Source organism: Monocercomonoides exilis, assembly GCF_001643675.1.
Source record: "Monocercomonoides exilis strain PA203 chromosome Unknown scaffold9-1957334, whole genome shotgun sequence".
Lineage (NCBI taxonomy): Eukaryota > Preaxostyla > Oxymonadida > Polymastigidae > Monocercomonoides > Monocercomonoides exilis.
The window spans coordinates 467,888-486,343 of NW_027150554.1; the positions used below are offsets into that span (position 1 = coordinate 467,888).

The 18,456-nt window shown below is 43.9% G+C and overlaps 1 protein-coding gene across 1 annotated transcript; it reads left to right on the forward strand.

The window, feature by feature from the left end:
- Positions 1 to 164: 164 nt before the first annotated feature.
- Positions 165 to 14,874, forward strand: MONOS_7511 (putative Protein tyrosine and serine/threonine kinase; the record flags this gene model as incomplete). Its single annotated transcript, XM_067877844.1, has 1 exon — positions 165 to 14,874. The coding sequence occupies one exon, from the start codon at positions 165 to 167 to the stop codon at positions 14,394 to 14,396; it is 14,232 nt and encodes a 4,743-aa protein (XP_067732328.1). The 3' UTR covers positions 14,397 to 14,874.
- Positions 14,875 to 18,456: the final 3,582 nt, after the last annotated feature.

An 18,456-nucleotide genomic window follows, 5' to 3' on the forward strand; every position in this document is an offset into this window, starting at 1 on the left:
TGGGAAAAATAACTCATCTTGAACGTCTTGGACATACATATACATTTTATGTGATATTTTGTAATTTTTATTAACAAATAATTTTCAATCTTATTCCCATAAATAATTAAAATCATTGTTCTGGGAATTTTTTTTCCGTTTCTAACTTATCGTAAATATTACTTATGTTACATTTTTGCATAAGTTTTATCTATTTTTTGTTTGCCTTTGAAAGTTGCTTATGCGAATTTACCACTCTCACTGCGACTTTCTATTCCCAGGCATTATTATTTAGCGTTGATAATTCAACCTTGAGATTACATAAGCTGTCATTTTTAACGAAGAAAAATGAAAGTATTGCATTCTTCAAGAAAAATACATTTGCGGAGCTTGTTAATTGCTTTCTTGCTCCTTCTTCATTGGAAGTTAACAGTCCATTTTTAACTCTTGACGGAACCTCACATTTCTACAATTTTACAATCTTAACAACGCAAACTCAAACTGTTTGCACGCCTATTTTAAGTGAGCTTTGCTCAAATTCTGAAAAAAAATCTTTCGCTGGAAGTTCAGCGTCATTTTTAAATTCAAAATTTTCTTCGTTAACAATTGCATCTCCATGCTCCTTACTTTCATGCTATGCAGTTAATTCGGTTAGTATATTTCATTGCGTATTTAGGAATATTAGTTCTTCTACGAATCATTATGTAAATGAAGATTCTTCTCGCTTTGTTTCAATGAGCAGTTGCATTTTTTCTGCTGTTGAAAATCCATTTTATCATACAATTATTGATTCCCGATTTTCGGAACAGTTAAGAGTTTCCAATTCATCTTTCGAACGATGTACTGTACTTTATCAAAACCGCACGTACTTGTCAGGAGGAACAAAGTCATTTCGGGATATCACCTTTTCATTTGACGGAGGCAGCAATCAAGGTGGAGCACTTTGTGCAAAAGGTAGTTCTGATGTTACAATTAGTAATTGTTCGTTCGATAAGTGCAAAGTTACCGGAGACCAAAATAATACTGGAAGAGGAGGTGCTTTATTTTGCGAAAATGGAAAATGTGTCGTTTCTGAATCAAATTTTACTAATTGCACAGGGAGCTATGCAGATGGAGCTGTTTCTTTTTGGTTTGGAACAAAGCGCATTCTGCATAAATGTCGAATTGTTGAATGTAGCGGACCACAGCACTTTGGAGGAATGAATTTCGAACAAGCACCTGAAAACGAGTCTCAGATTTCAGAATGTGAATATTCAAAATGCTCGTGCAGCATCGATGGTGATTCTTGCAAAGGATGCGGAGGCGCCTTGGGAATTGTTAATCCACCTCCACATCTATTCATAACTGGCACCACATTCCAAAACAACAAGGCTGTGAGACACGGAGGTGCAATCATGTGCTTTTTGGCTTTATCAGGTTCTTCATTTCGATGTCGTTTTCTGTTTTTCAGTAACAATTCAGGACGGAGTCAAGGAGGAAGTGATATTTACACAGATAATAATTTTGCTGGAAAGTTGGATTCTACTCAATTTGAAACATGCTATTCGTTTTCTGCTTCTCCTCGCTTTGTTTACTGTGACAGCAGTGGAAAATATGATACTGATGCTAACAAACCTAATTGGCTGCCAACTCCGAGTTTTCCAGACCTTTATGTGAAGAATGGAGGGCATGACACAAATGATTGCGGTAATTCCACAAGTAGCAAGGAATGTCTCACATTAAAATTTTCAATAACGCGCTGGACGCCAATATTCAACCAGAAGATTATTGTGAATGGAGGAACTTACACTGAGACCTCACTGGACATCTCAGACAGAGTGATAGTAGCAGACTCCCAAACGTCAATTCCAAAGATTGTCTCAAAAATTAGCTCAGGAACATTTTGTACAATCACAAACGGATCATTTTCCGCTTCAAATTTAATTTTTGTGCATAACTCGTCAACTTCTTCAAATGCGATATTGTTTTCGATAAGCGAAGCAGATGGAGTGCTGAAGCTGATCAAGAGCACAGTGACAGCCGAAAGCGGACAAGGCACTTCCTTTTCTAAGTCGCTTTTTGTGATTGACGATGGACATTTAATCCTCGACCAGACAACCATCACAGCAATTAAAACATCGAAACCTGTTTTGTCTCTTATTTCTCCGAGGGAATTTACTACAACGCAGACAACGTTTTCTCAAATCAGTCGAACAAACGGGAATGGCAGCATCATCGAAGTCACGCTGGAGACAGGGAAAACTCTGTCATTGGTTAACTTTTCTCTTACTGAATGCAGCTGCAGCGAAGGAAATGGAGGAGGAATGTGGGTTTATATGAAAGCTGGCTCATCTTTCAGCCTGGGAAATGCCACTGGTGCGTCTGTTTCTGGCAGAGAGTCCAATGCGAATGAGGTCATGGGCTTCACATCGTGTGCAGCGAACAGCGGATCGCAGCCGAAATATGGTTGCGGTGGAGGAGTGTTTCTGTATCTGGAGAATGGAGCGACAGACTTTATATTCAAAGATGTGTCGTTCAGTTCATGCACTGCAGAAAGTGGGACAGATATTTTTATTAATGCGAATGATCTGTCGACAGTTATCAGCACCGCCACGATTGGGCATGGGCCGGAGTTGACGAATCTGACTGCGCTGAATGGGTATGAGAGGGGGACGATCAACGAGGAGTATGCGATTCCGCTTGTGGTGTATCTGTGGAGCAACTTTTCTGCGCCTGCGAAAGTGGGGCCGAACGGGCACGACTTTTCGAGGTGTGGGTTTTCTGAGGCGTCGTGCAAGACAGTGGCGAAGGCGAAGAGCCTGAGGTTCCCGTCTGTGGACTGCAGTGTGGAGCTGATGCCTTCGTTTGAGTTTAGTGAGACACTGGCGCTGTCAGGCAACAAATGGAGCATTGGGTGTGCATTGGCTGGGACAGTGATTTCAGTTACGAGCGATGCCGCAAGAACACAGGCATATCTGGTTGAGGCGTCGGTTGAGACGACATTCACGAACATAACGTTTGCACTTCCGGGCACTTTGGGAGGGAGTGTGAGCCATTTTGTGTCTGTTGCATCAGGCACGACGACATTTGCGAGCTGTGGGATTTCGATGCAGAGCGGGGTGAGTTCGCTTGGGTTCACTCCGATTTGTGTTTCAGCGGGGAAGCTGGTTGTTCGCGGGATGAGTGTGTCGAGTGTTGATTTTGGTTCGAGCTCTTTGCTGGTTGACGAAGGGAGCACCCTTGGGACAGAGGTGGATGGGCTGACGCTGACAGATGTGGCTTCGACGACGTCTGTTCTTGATCTTCAGGGGAGTTATTCTGTTGTTCTGAAGAATGTTGAGCAGTCGTATCCGAGTGGAGGAGGCAGCACGGTTTTGCTGCCTGGGACGATCACAGGGAAGATTGAGATGTACAGCAGCGCGATAAGCGGGATGGAGAGGACAACAGAGAAAGGAGGAGGTGTTGAGTGCGTTCTGTCGAGCGGAGCAGATATGGGCATCTACGGGTGCAAGATGAGCAACTGCAAGGTGACAGGGGGAAGCGGGGGAGGGATGTATATCCAGATGAGCAGTGGTGCGAAGTTTAGCATTGGGAATGGGAGTGCGTCGAGTGCAGCAGGGCAGTCGAATGCAGCAGGAGAAAGGAGTGTTCAGTTTGTTTCGTGCTCGGCCGTGAAGAAGGCAGACAACACGCTTGGGCTTGGAGGAGGAGTGTTTCTGTATCTGGAGAATGGAGCGACAGACTTTATATTCAAAGATGTGTCGTTCAGTTCATGCACTGCAGAAAGTGGGACAGATATTTTTATTAATGCGAATGATCTGTCGACAGTTATCAGCACCGCCACGATTGGGCATGGGCCGGAGTTGACGAATCTGACTGCGCTGAATGGGTATGAGAGGGGGACGATCAACGAGGAGTATGCGATTCCGCTTGTGGTGTATCTGTGGAGCAACTTTTCTGCGCCTGCGAAAGTGGGGCCGAACGGGCACGACTTTTCGAGGTGTGGGTTTTCTGAGGCGTCGTGCAAGACAGTGGCGAAGGCGAAGAGCCTGAGGTTCCCGTCTGTGGACTGCAGTGTGGAGCTGATGCCTTCGTTTGAGTTTAGTGAGACACTGGCGCTGTCAGGCAACAAATGGAGCATTGGGTGTGCATTGGCTGGGACAGTGATTTCAGTTACGAGCGATGCCGCAAGAACACAGGCATATCTGGTTGAGGCGTCGGTTGAGACGACATTCACGAACATAACGTTTGCACTTCCGGGCACTTTGGGAGGGAGTGTGAGCCATTTTGTGTCTGTTGCATCAGGCACGACGACATTTGCGAGCTGTGGGATTTCGATGCAGAGCGGGGTGAGTTCGCTTGGGTTCACTCCGATTTGTGTTTCAGCGGGGAAGCTGGTTGTTCGCGGGATGAGTGTGTCGAGTGTTGATTTTGGTTCGAGCTCTTTGCTGGTTGACGAAGGGAGCACCCTTGGGACAGAGGTGGATGGGCTGACGCTGACAGATGTGGCTTCGACGACGTCTGTTCTTGATCTTCAGGGGAGTTATTCTGTTGTTCTGAAGAATGTTGAGCAGTCGTATCCGAGTGGAGGAGGCAGCACGGTTTTGCTGCCTGGGACGATCACAGGGAAGATTGAGATGTACAGCAGCGCGATAAGCGGGATGGAGAGGACAACAGAGAAAGGAGGAGGTGTTGAGTGCGTTCTGTCGAGCGGAGCAGATATGGGCATCTACGGGTGCAAGATGAGCAACTGCAAGGTGACAGGGGGAAGCGGGGGAGGGATGTATATCCAGATGAGCAGTGGTGCGAAGTTTAGCATTGGGAATGGGAGTGCGTCGAGTGCAGCAGGGCAGTCGAATGCAGCAGGAGAAAGGAGTGTTCAGTTTGTTTCGTGCTCGGCCGTGAAGAAGGCAGACAACACGCTTGGGCTTGGAGGAGGAGTGTTTCTGTATCTGGAGAATGGAGCGACAGACTTTATATTCAAAGATGTGTCGTTCAGTTCATGCACTGCAGAAAGTGGGACAGATATTTTTATTAATGCGAATGATCTGTCGACAGTTATCAGCACCGCCACGATTGGGCATGGGCCGGAGTTGACGAATCTGACTGCGCTGAATGGGTATGAGAGGGGGACGATCAACGAGGAGTATGCGATTCCGCTTGTGGTGTATCTGTGGAGCAACTTTTCTGCGCCTGCGAAAGTGGGGCCGAACGGGCACGACTTTTCGAGGTGTGGGTTTTCTGAGGCGTCGTGCAAGACAGTGGCGAAGGCGAAGAGCCTGAGGTTCCCGTCTGTGGACTGCAGTGTGGAGCTGATGCCTTCGTTTGAGTTTAGTGAGACACTGGCGCTGTCAGGCAACAAATGGAGCATTGGGTGTGCATTGGCTGGGACAGTGATTTCAGTTACGAGCGATGCCGCAAGAACACAGGCATATCTGGTTGAGGCGTCGGTTGAGACGACATTCACGAACATAACGTTTGCACTTCCGGGCACTTTGGGAGGGAGTGTGAGCCATTTTGTGTCTGTTGCATCAGGCACGACGACATTTGCGAGCTGTGGGATTTCGATGCAGAGCGGGGTGAGTTCGCTTGGGTTCACTCCGATTTGTGTTTCAGCGGGGAAGCTGGTTGTTCGCGGGATGAGTGTGTCGAGTGTTGATTTTGGTTCGAGCTCTTTGCTGGTTGACGAAGGGAGCACCCTTGGGACAGAGGTGGATGGGCTGACGCTGACAGATGTGGCTTCGACGACGTCTGTTCTTGATCTTCAGGGGAGTTATTCTGTTGTTCTGAAGAATGTTGAGCAGTCGTATCCGAGTGGAGGAGGCAGCACGGTTTTGCTGCCTGGGACGATCACAGGGAAGATTGAGATGTACAGCAGCGCGATAAGCGGGATGGAGAGGACAACAGAGAAAGGAGGAGGTGTTGAGTGCGTTCTGTCGAGCGGAGCAGATATGGGCATCTACGGGTGCAAGATGAGCAACTGCAAGGTGACAGGGGGAAGCGGGGGAGGGATGTATATCCAGATGAGCAGTGGTGCGAAGTTTAGCATTGGGAATGGGAGTGCGTCGAGTGCAGCAGGGCAGTCGAATGCAGCAGGAGAAAGGAGTGTTCAGTTTGTTTCGTGCTCGGCCGTGAAGAAGGCAGACAACACGCTTGGGCTTGGAGGAGGAGTGTTTCTGTATCTGGAGAATGGAGCGACAGACTTTATATTCAAAGATGTGTCGTTCAGTTCATGCACTGCAGAAAGTGGGACAGATATTTTTATTAATGCGAATGATCTGTCGACAGTTATCAGCACCGCCACGATTGGGCATGGGCCGGAGTTGACGAATCTGACTGCGCTGAATGGGTATGAGAGGGGGACGATCAACGAGGAGTATGCGATTCCGCTTGTGGTGTATCTGTGGAGCAACTTTTCTGCGCCTGCGAAAGTGGGGCCGAACGGGCACGACTTTTCGAGGTGTGGGTTTTCTGAGGCGTCGTGCAAGACAGTGGCGAAGGCGAAGAGCCTGAGGTTCCCGTCTGTGGACTGCAGTGTGGAGCTGATGCCTTCGTTTGAGTTTAGTGAGACACTGGCGCTGTCAGGCAACAAATGGAGCATTGGGTGTGCATTGGCTGGGACAGTGATTTCAGTTACGAGCGATGCCGCAAGAACACAGGCATATCTGGTTGAGGCGTCGGTTGAGACGACATTCACGAACATAACGTTTGCACTTCCGGGCACTTTGGGAGGGAGTGTGAGCCATTTTGTGTCTGTTGCATCAGGCACGACGACATTTGCGAGCTGTGGGATTTCGATGCAGAGCGGGGTGAGTTCGCTTGGGTTCACTCCGATTTGTGTTTCAGCGGGGAAGCTGGTTGTTCGCGGGATGAGTGTGTCGAGTGTTGATTTTGGTTCGAGCTCTTTGCTGGTTGACGAAGGGAGCACCCTTGGGACAGAGGTGGATGGGCTGACGCTGACAGATGTGGCTTCGACGACGTCTGTTCTTGATCTTCAGGGGAGTTATTCTGTTGTTCTGAAGAATGTTGAGCAGTCGTATCCGAGTGGAGGAGGCAGCACGGTTTTGCTGCCTGGGACGATCACAGGGAAGATTGAGATGTACAGCAGCGCGATAAGCGGGATGGAGAGGACAACAGAGAAAGGAGGAGGTGTTGAGTGCGTTCTGTCGAGCGGAGCAGATATGGGCATCTACGGGTGCAAGATGAGCAACTGCAAGGTGACAGGGGGAAGCGGGGGAGGGATGTATATCCAGATGAGCAGTGGTGCGAAGTTTAGCATTGGGAATGGGAGTGCGTCGAGTGCAGCAGGGCAGTCGAATGCAGCAGGAGAAAGGAGTGTTCAGTTTGTTTCGTGCTCGGCCGTGAAGAAGGCAGACAACACGCTTGGGCTTGGAGGAGGAGTGTTTCTGTATCTGGAGAATGGAGCGACAGACTTTATATTCAAAGATGTGTCGTTCAGTTCATGCACTGCAGAAAGTGGAAAGAACATATTTGTCAGTGCAGATAGCCTTTCTGCTGTTATTAAAAATGAAACTATTGCATTTGGACCTGATCTTTCCAACAGTGATGAACTTCGTGGATATGACAGGTCATCTTTGGGAGATACATTTGCGATTCCTTTGCCGATTTACCTGAAGCCATTTGCAAGTCCTGCTTGTGTTGGTGGCTTTTACAAAGCAGATATCAATCAGTGTGGATTTCCTTCGCTGCCATGCTCAACAATTAACTTTGCAGCAACTACTTACTTTTCATCAACCAAAGTGGAGATCTTGCTTGTTTCTCCATTCAGTTTCAATGCAGAACTGAAGATGGAAACGAATGAATGGGACATCTCAACAACAGCACAAGGTACAGTGTTTGAAGTCAGTTTAACTTTGCCAACTGCGCAAACAGGATTTATTGAGTCGTCCATTTTATCGACAATAACCAACATCACATTTTCTGTTCCTCAGACGCTCACAAACAAAGATACGCTTTTGCTTTGTTCTTCAAATACTTTGAATGTTATTAACTGCGGATTAACAGCCTCAACTGGTGTAACCTCGATTCAATATTCATTTGTCAAAGTTGCATCAGGCAGTTTACTCCTCAAGAATTTTGATGCTTCATCTTTATCTTTCACCGCTGTTTCTTTCATTTCTGCATCTTCTGGGTCTCAGGCTTCTGTGAATATGGACAACTCCTCATTCGAAGACATCACTTTGAGCAATGGCTGCATCGTGGCTGCAGACGAGACATCGATATTGACAATTGTTGGGAGCAATTTCACTCGAGTCACACGCTCGCAAGGCGATGGTGGTTGTGTTGCTGTGAAAAGCATTACTGGAGTTGCAAATTCCAAAGCAACGATAAACAACTGTGAGTTTGAAGACATCAACCTTTCAGAAAACCAGAAGAACGGAGGGTCTGTTTACCTGCAGCTCAGCACGCCCACACTTTTTGAAGTTAATAACACGTGCTTCACTTCGAGCAAAGTGCAGTGGGAAAGTCCAAGCGGAGAAGGCAGAGGAGGAGCGGTATATTTATCACTTGTCGACTCAGCTGCCGGCTATACGTTCTATTCAAATGTTACGTTTGCTTCAAATAAGGCGAAGTATGGTCCTGATTTGTTTGTTTATTCGACAAATCTGAATGAAAGTGTTAAAATCGAAAAATTGAACTTTTTCAATCCTATCAATGACGCATCGCTTTTGGCAGGCGAAGACAGCTCCACAAACGGAAATGTTGTTCTTCTGAAATACTATCTGATTCCCAGAGAATCTGTGATTTCTGTCTCTTCTGCAAATGGGGTGGATGTCGCAGTGTGCGGATTTGTTGCGTATCCGTGTGGCAGTTTGAGCTATGCATTTGCATTGGGTACAGGCGATGTTACCTTGTCTGTTATTCAATCGTCTAAGATCTCCCAAGAGCTTTCTTTGTCCGGGCGTTCGTACACAATCAATGGAGACACTGCTGGAACCTCAGCATTGGACATCGTGAACAACGGAACAGGAACGGGATCCTTTGTAACTTGTGCTTCGGCTGTACTGTTTTCTCACATTGAATGCAAAATTCCACCACAGCTGGGGTCGCATGCCTCGCTGTTTGGAGTGGGAGGCAGCACATTGACGCTTTCGTCGTGTGCAATCACAAAATCAAGCTCAGATAACTTGCAATACACGTTGTTCAATGTAATTCAAGGAGACTTAATCATCAATGAACTTCATACAACTTCTTTGACATGTACGAAGCCGATGCTCGTTGTGAATGGGACAAATTCTGCTGCTGCCATCACTGATTATTCATTCACCTCTGCGTCTGTCACAACTGCTGCTGATGCTCTTTTTGTAATCTGCAACGAAGCCAGTCTTTCATTGACAAGCTCTGATATTACAAATACCGCTCAGTCAAAGCCAATAATCTCTTCAGCAGCTAATTGCGGATTGAATGTGGACAGGTGCAAAGTTTCTTCTCTGCAACTAACTGGAAATTCAGCGTTTCATCTGACAAAGCCCAAAGAGTTTTCTATCATAAACAGTAATTTCACAACAGTAAGTGCATCAACTGCAGATGGAAGCTGTATTTCAATTTCTGACGATTCAGATACAAGCATTGGAACAGTTACTATTTCTATGTGCAATTTTACTGATTGCAAAGTTACAGGCAATGGAAATGGAGGAGCAATCGCATCCAGTTTGAAAAGTGGGCTGAATTGGAATGTTTCTGGTTGCATATTTGACGATTGCCATGCTCCAAGTGGAATATCCGATGAAGGGAAAGGAGGAGCAGTATTTATCACACTTTCTGTTGCTTCATCTAATTTCGTAATTGAAACGCCTTCTTTCGGAACAAACTCTGCAAAATTGGGTTTGAATCTCTTTGTGATATCACCTTCTTTAAGGGACAGCGTCAAAGAAACTACTCTTCCGTTCTTAAAACCAGCCACTGAATCAACCAATCGAAATTCAGATAGAATTTATCGAGCTCAATTCAGTGTTTCAACAGCAACAGCAGAAGCTGCCTCTTTTGATTCGGCTTGCGGATTTGATGCAGCCAATCAAGTGGATTCAATCCCGCTTGTGCTGTTTTTCCGTGCTGCCCCAACAACATTCTCTGTTAACGGAACAGGAATTGACAATTCGGTCTGCGGTTATACTGATTATCAGTGCAAAACCATCAACTTTGCATGCGGAAGACAAACTGCACTCGAAAAAGAAGTAAAAACAGACACAAATGCAATGAGCTTTTCTGAGGAGCTTGTGTTATCAGACGCCAAATATAACATTTATGGTCTTGATGCAAACACCACACTGACTGTTGCTTCTGCTGGCACTGGAACAGATGGGCTGGTTACGTCGAGCGCCGAAGCTACGCTGTCGCATCTCATATTTATGCTTCCTTCTCTTCTTGGGACACACGCAACGTTCATTTCTGTTACTTCTCCAGCAGATCCGTCTTCTGCCACTGGAATCGAGTACAGCTTCAAAATGTCGTCGATTGCCTTTGCGATTCAAACAGCAGCGAATTTGAACTACAACATCATCAAAGCAACATACGGCCAGCTTAAAATGACAGATTGCGATGTCTCTGTATCTGACTACAAGAAATCCCTTTTTGTGTTTTCATCTTCGGTTTCATCTGTTTCTATTGAAGCAACAAACTTCAAAGGCTTTTCTGGGACAAGTGAGCCTGCATTTACATGTCTAGCACCACCAACTACAAGCAATGTTTATACAACAATTACTCTGAATAATACCATGTTCAAAGAATTGAACCAAGCCATTGATCATCCAGCATCAATTGTGAAAGACACCTTTGCCGCATGGAACACGACAATCACAAACGCAACTTTTCAGTCGTGCATTGCACAATCGTCGTTGCGTGGAGGAGGATTGAGGCTGTGCTTGTCGATGGAAGGTGAACTCGAAGTGTCAAACAGCATGTTCACCAACTGCATAGCATCATCTGAAGGAAGAGGTGGAGGGTTGTATCTGGATTGCGTTGATCCAGCTGATCCGTCGCCAAACCCGATTCCAGAGCTTCCGTTCAGGATGAATTCGATCAGATTTAATAACAACGATGCGAAAGTTGGGAAAGACATGTTTATCAACTGCCACGACATCGACATACAGATCGACGAAACGCTGTTCAGTTTGGACTTTGACCAGCCGTCTCTTCAGACAAACATCGCCATCAATGCAAACGACACCTCTGACAAAGACAGAGATCTGATCCCTCTCATCACATTCTACAAGGACGAGTTCATCTTCTTGTCCGCTGTCAATGGCAATGACTCGAGGCAGTGCGGGGCAAATGCCCGCCCTTGCACAAGCATCAACATCGGTGTGTCCCATCTGGACACTGGATTGGTTCGGGTGGTGTTCATTAAGGATACAACATTGATAAAGAGCGAAACAAAAATCACAGATGCCACTGTAAAGCCGTATGCAACTAGCCAAGCAATTATCGAACTGAACGCAAGTCTTACCGTTTCAAATCCTGATGCATCTATTTTGACGCTGGTTAACGAAATCGTCATGAATAATGTGGACTTTAACTTTTCTGAGTCATTTTCGTCTCAGCACAAAGCTGTGCTGTATCTTCAAAGCGGTTCCCTTGATGCAAAGGATATTTCGTTCTCTTCTATGGCAGAGCTGAGCATTAGCCCATCATTGTTTTATGTTGCTGCAGGAGAGTTTAAGCTGGCTAATTGTACGATTTCTTCGGTGAATTGCATTTCTCCGATGTTTTTCTTCTCTTCTTCAGCTGTTGATGTTGATATCTCTAACGTTAATTGTACAAACTCTATTCTTTCTTCCTCTTTCATTGTAGCTGATGATTGTCAGTTCAATGCTCTTAACATCATTTGCTCCTCAATAAAAGCCTCACCATCGACCAACTTTGATCTCATATCCATTAAAGTATCTGATAAGAACACCTCCATTGAAAAGTTAGAATTGCATGATATTACACTGAATTTGGGCGAAGCTATTGATATTTCTTTGGCTTCATCTTTCTCCTCGTTGTATGCAACAGACACTGCAGTTATTGAACTAACCTCTGCTGTGTTCGATCAAATCACACGAGCTGATGAAGGCCCCTCTGCAATTAATGTTGTTCTGCCTGGTCTCCCTTCAACAATCACCGTTGAGAACTACACATTCACGAACTGCGCCTCGCCCTCTCATCAAGGCAGCGTTGTGTTTGTGGACAATGTTCAGAGCCTGAAAATGAGAGACTGCCATCTCTTAGGCACAAGCAATACTCAGAGTGTTGCTGCCTCTGATGCTGCTGCTGCTGGGAACGACGCTGTATTCTCAGAGGAGATCTGCCGTTGGAACGGGTCTCTATTTCATCTGATATCGACAGACATGCTGATGCAGCTTTCGACTGTTGCTGGTTCACCAAAGGGAGGATTATCTCTACACGGTGCAACAGCCTCATTAACAAAGTGCGAGTTCAGAGACAACAACCCACAGATTGCGAACTACGATTCAGTGAGGCGCAACATCTTCTGTGAGAATGCAGGGAAAGTGAACATCACTGCCTTGAAGGGAGGCGACGGGCAGCTGCCAAACTCGTCGCTCTGGATCTCCTCTGAAGAGTGCACATTGGCAGGGATCATTCCAGACAGAGCATCTCCTCTGTTCATTCCGACACTCAGCTCAGTGGACAACACGACCGATGGGGACAATTTGCGACTGACGTTCAAAGGAAACCTGCTTCTGCCTTGCAATCTGTCGTTTAAAATAGTTCAGTCTCAGGTCAGTCAGACAGATCAGGCAAACCAGACAAATCAGGCAGAACAGACTGATCAGACCACAGAATACAACTTCAGCGAGTACGTCAATGAAAACGAGGTGGTTGGGTTTATTCCAGCATCAGTGGTATCTTCTGCACCTGACAACAGCATCATCAGCGTTTCTGTGCAATTCCCAGGCCTCTCAGCTGAGACAAAAACAACAGAGCTGCTCGTTCTGAAGAACAACACGAAGGTTATTGTCACTCCGAACAACACAGATGACCCGAACCACCAGGTGCAAAGTGGGAACGAGGAGACATTCTCAATCTGGATCATCCTGTTCATCATCATCGCCATTGTGTGTCTGATCGTGGTTTCGCTGCTGTTCGTGCAATACTTCTACCAGAAGCGAAAGATCCAAAAGCTGAAGAACAGCCAGCAGGTACCTGACTCCTTGTTCCAGAAGTCTGGCGACTCTTCCATCGAGCTTGTTGACATGGACGTGTCGAAGCAGTCCAGCGATTCTGACGATGGCATCTGCCGACCAGAATCAGGTAGAGTCTACCCGCTCGGAGGCAGCGACCGCAGAACTTCTTCAAGAGACAGGCTTCTGCCTGCAAGCCCTTCAGACGATTTCCCTTCCAGCGAGAAGCTGAGCGGGAGCTATTTGGTTGACGTGAACGACGATCATCAGCGTGGCTTTTCAGGGAACCCCAGCGACCTCAAATCGGAAGTGGTTGTCGTTCCTGCTGTCACTGGTGTCGGGGACAGGCCGGTGGAGTCGTCTGCTTCTCTGACTCATCTCGTGGAAGGAGTGTGCTGTGAGTCACCGTATGAGACGTTCATTGTGGACAGCAGGGACTCCCTCTATGCCTTCCTGCACGAAGAAGGAGGTATCCACAAGGAGGACTATCCGATGGGCACGCAGTCTGAGGTGGAGGTGTCTGCAGCACGCATCCTGTTCTGGATCATCAGCGGGTGCCAGCAGATGATAGAGCGCGGGAGCCGCTTTGATGTGCTGACCAACCTGTCCTCGCGGTGTGTGCTGTTCTATGACAATCACGCCATTGTGCTTGCCCTTCCGCCCGAATTCAATCCGTCTGAGGACTCCAGCAGCACCGCAGGCAGCTCCATCAGCAGCGAGAGCAGCATTAGCAAGCCGCTGCGTCTGGAGAAGCGGGCGACGCGGCACAAGATCAAAGCGAAGGAGCAGCAGGAGAACATCCGGTGGCTGGCGCCGGAGCTGGTGAACAAGGAGATCAACGTGGCGAACGAGGCGTCGGTGGCGTATTCTTTGGGGATGATTCTGTGGGAGGTGCTGTCAAGAGAAGTTCCGTACGGGGCAGCTGATCTGCCGTCGGTGGTGTGGAAGATCTCATCAGGTGAGTACCCAGACATGGCAAAAGTGGCACCTCCTTCGTTTGTGGCTGTTATCCAGGCGTGTCTTTCGCACAACCCGAGCGAGCGGCCTTCTCTGATGGAGATCAAGAAGGCGATGATATCGCACTTTCCAGACAATGCATTCTCCTCAGTCAGCTCCGCAATGCTGGATCTGGGTTCAATTGATTCGTCGCTGTCTTCGTTGAGCGAGCGAAGTGAAATTGGGGAAGAAGAGGTTGGAGTGAGGGGATACGATGACGAAGAGCCCATGGCATCTGATTCGTCGGAATCGGAGCAGACGATCGATGAAGAGGACGAAAGCAGTGAAATTGAGTGAGAATCGTTCAAATGTAATTATTTTTTCTATGTCTGTACTGTAAGTAACCTATAGTATCATATATGTAATTTTTCTTGTATTTTATTGCTCTGATATTTTTTTGTTTCTTTTTAGTTTTTACAATAGTTTTATTTCGTTTTATTTCGTTTTATTTTTTTTCAATTTGTTATATTATTTTGATTTTGTATGTGTGTTTTCATTGATTAGCTTATTTTATTTAAAATTTTTAATTTTTTTATCGTTGGTAAAAATGCCTTCTGTAAATAGTTAGCACCGCCATAGGCTTATTGTGTGTATAACTTTACTCTTTTCTTGGCATCTTTATTTAATAAGTATTATTCGAAGCATTTCACAGATAAGTATGTTTATTTCCTGTTGTAAAATTTTTTGATTTTTATTAAATTTCTTGTTTTTTTAATTTCAATTTGATTGTTGTTTTAACAATCAAGTTTGTGAAATATTCATTTGTGTTCATTAATTTGTTTTATTTGTGCAATTTCCATTGAAAACGTGATTTTTCTGTCTAGATTTCGAAAAGCTGTTAAAAATGAAACATTTTTAAAACTGATGCAAAAAAAGAAAAATAATATTTGATGAAATTTTAAGAACCTGTTTTTCGAACTTATTTTAAAAAAAAAGGTGGTCCTGTTGGTGCAGAAAAGGACAATGTAAGGTTTAAACGAAGAAAAGCTTCTGAGAAACATTTGATAAATGAGCAATGAACAAGAAAGCGATTATCAGCGTTGCATTTTCAATTTCTCTTTACACTGTTTTGTTTTTCATGCTGCAAAAATATTCTTTATCATTCTTCGTTTTCGTTTTCTTTGCAAATATTTTCCATCCAAAATCTTCTCTTCTGGACATTTTCTCCAATGGTTCATTAATTGCTCCCAAGGTCATGGACATTTTCTATTTCGACAGCTTCTCTCTCTTCATCCAAAGGAAAGGAATCAAATTCATCGTTTTCAAGTGATAATTCATCGCCCAAGGAAAGAAGCAACTGCTAACTTTATTCTCTTCACTCTTAACGATTCAGCATTTTCTCGATGAATAGTTGGATGACAGTGGTCTTTCAGCCAGATCATATTTTCAAAGCAAACTTCTTTGATTCAGCATGATCCGTTAACTGCACAAATGCAATGTTGAACGTGGAATGAAGCTTGTGAAGAAAAAAGAGTGAATTCGGAGAAATACAGCTTTTGTGGAGAAATATTTTGGTTTTTGCAAAAGATTCGCTCATCTTCCGCTTATTCCTTTATTTTGCTGAGTCATGATGACAAGCTGGATGGCGTTGAAACATAAATGGCACAACTCAAAAGCAGTGCAACTGCATTGAAAGAAGCACCAAACATGGGTAATCCCATCTTCAAAAGTTTAATATGATTCAAATAGGATCTATTCAAGATATCCTTATTGCGAAAAGGACATTCGCTCAAACAATCTGAAACACATCTCACGGTGTGAGTTCAAATTCGCAAAGAAATATTCTCTCTCGGTAAAGGTCTTCTATTGGCAGAGCCAGATTAATGATCGCTGCTGGAATTGTTGGACTTGTTCTTCAAGTTTGGAGAAGTGTCTCTCGAATGAGAGGAAATAAATGTTCTTTTATTCCTTTGAATTTTCAGGACGATTCATCTTAGCTGATTGAATAAGTCAAATTTTTGTCTTCGATTGTGAAACCGAATATAACGCTGAGAAGAGGTTTTTGAGGAAAATGAAGAAGAAAGCGGAAAAATGAATAATTGAAGGAGTGAAAAAGCTATGCAAATGTTCCAATAATGTTTGAATGAGAGCTTTCTCGATCGTACAGCATAAGGGCAATCTCCAAACAGGAAAAGAGAGTGCTGTGTGAATATCATGCAACCACAAAACAGATGAAATGCAACTTTCTTCATTCATCAGACGGTTGATGGATATATCCTGTTTGATGATGAGTTTTAGTTATGTTAATGTTGTGTTTGAGAGCTGGAGAGGCGAGGAGACTATTGCAATGAACTTTCTGAAGCAAGATCTGATTGGTAATAAGGAAGCTCCTATTTAGGCAAAAAGAGTGAGGATTTTCTGTTTGTGTTGCCGATAATAAAAGATTTGTTGAATGTTAAGTCTTTTGATTTCATTCTGTTTGAATGTGAAGTTAAAAAAGAGATTGCTCCAAATTCCAAGAGAAATATGATATTATGGTGCTTTTCTTTTTAAATGAAGACAAGCTGTCTGTATTGAACTTTGGTTTAACATGGAAGCAGAAACAGTTAAACAAGTGTGAATTGGGCCGATGAATGATGGGAAGGAGGATGCTCAGGAGATACGTATGAAAATGCATCCATGGATGGATCGAAACATTTTTTTTCGTTGAACAATGCGACAGCCTTCAAGATAGCTTGCGAATATCGGTTTCAGGAGGATCAGAAGGAGGAAGAAGAGATTTGAAAGATGATGTGTTTCATGAAGGCATGGAAAAGAAGGAAATGAATATCGTCAATCCATCTTTGCAAACGAAGATGTTTGGAAGATTGTATATGAAATGAAGAAAACAGTATCCGCTTCGCTTTCACAACTGCCTCAATAGATACTCTTGCTATCGCTCCAAAACTTCAGTGTTTCAATAGCGACTTACAATAGAATCCAGCCAAATTTTTTGTGCAAAAGTGGCGTGTTCAGTTTCGTTGAAGAAGAATGCATATGAGAATGGATGAAGATGAAGAATTCTGTTTGGATAGGAAAGAGAGTCATCTTCTGGTTAATTAACAAGTCATTTCAATGCAGTTGATTGAATGAAAAAATTGCGGAAAGAGAAATGCATACGAATGAATTCTGCTGTCAAACATTCGTTCACAAATGTGTTACTTGTGATGCTTCACCTCGACTCAACATTTGAAAACAGATTTTCGATTTCTTGATATCAAAAACGATTTCTTTTTCACAAGTAAAAATTACTTCTTCATTTGTCAATTACATTTGCATGAGTTCCAAATCTCATTTTAATCTTTTCTTATCAATGTTTCAATTCTACACGCTGATCACATTTTGTGAACACATTTTCTTCATCTTCCTCCTCTTCCTCCGTCCTTTTCAATTTTCTTTTAATCATCTGTATTTTCAATTATCCACTCAATCTCATTTCCATTAATCATATTCTCTTTATTCAGGCTCTTCTTTCTCTTTCTCTTTCTCTTTCATTTTTCAATCAATCCTTTTCTTCTTTTTCCAATCCACTTCTCATTTTTTCCCGTTTCTTTCTTTTGTAAATTCCCTTCTTCTTCATTTATCTTTAATCTCTGATGCTGAGGCTAAAAAATGAAGAAATCGTTTCAAATAAAGCAGATGATGGTCAAGCTGCGGTTGTGTGATGTGATGTTGTTGTTTTGAAAAGAGGAAGAAGATGATTATATACAAATGAATTGAATAAAATGATTGAAAGTCGAGAATTGTGAAGAGAAATGTCTTCAAACAGCAAAAGAGAAGCAAGAAGAAATACTCTTCTTTTTCCATTTTGAAATATCATCTGGCGAATAAAAACCTCTGACTCCTTTTCACATTTTGCAAAGCCCTCTCCATCTCAAAAATTAAAAATACAAATCATATGATAATCCCATTTTCTGTTTCACTCTTTCCTCATTTTCCATTTTTTTGTTCACTTTTTTCACTCAACTCGTCTTTCTTCCAAAAATAATTCTTCGTCTAAATCCAATACCATAAATTCTTGCAACTTCTTCTCCTTCAGCATATACGTTTTGCCCATCCTTCACTTTCCTTTTCTGTCAATTCAATATTTTTCTTCTTCTCTCATTAAATTAATCAGTTTCTCGTTCTTTTAACAGTTAAAACAATGAAATTATCCAACATAAACTTTAAATGATGGCAGACCTTCATAATATATTTGAAAGCTTTTTTCATTATTTTGTAAAATTGGCCAAGCTTGTTTTCCTCCAACAGAAAATAATTATTCCTCCAATTTTTAACATCTTTGCAAGATAATTCGCCAAATGTCCTTTCCAACAGCCTTTTCACCCTCAAAGGAGTCGATTTCTGACTCTTCGATGAAAAGAAAGACTTTAATAAT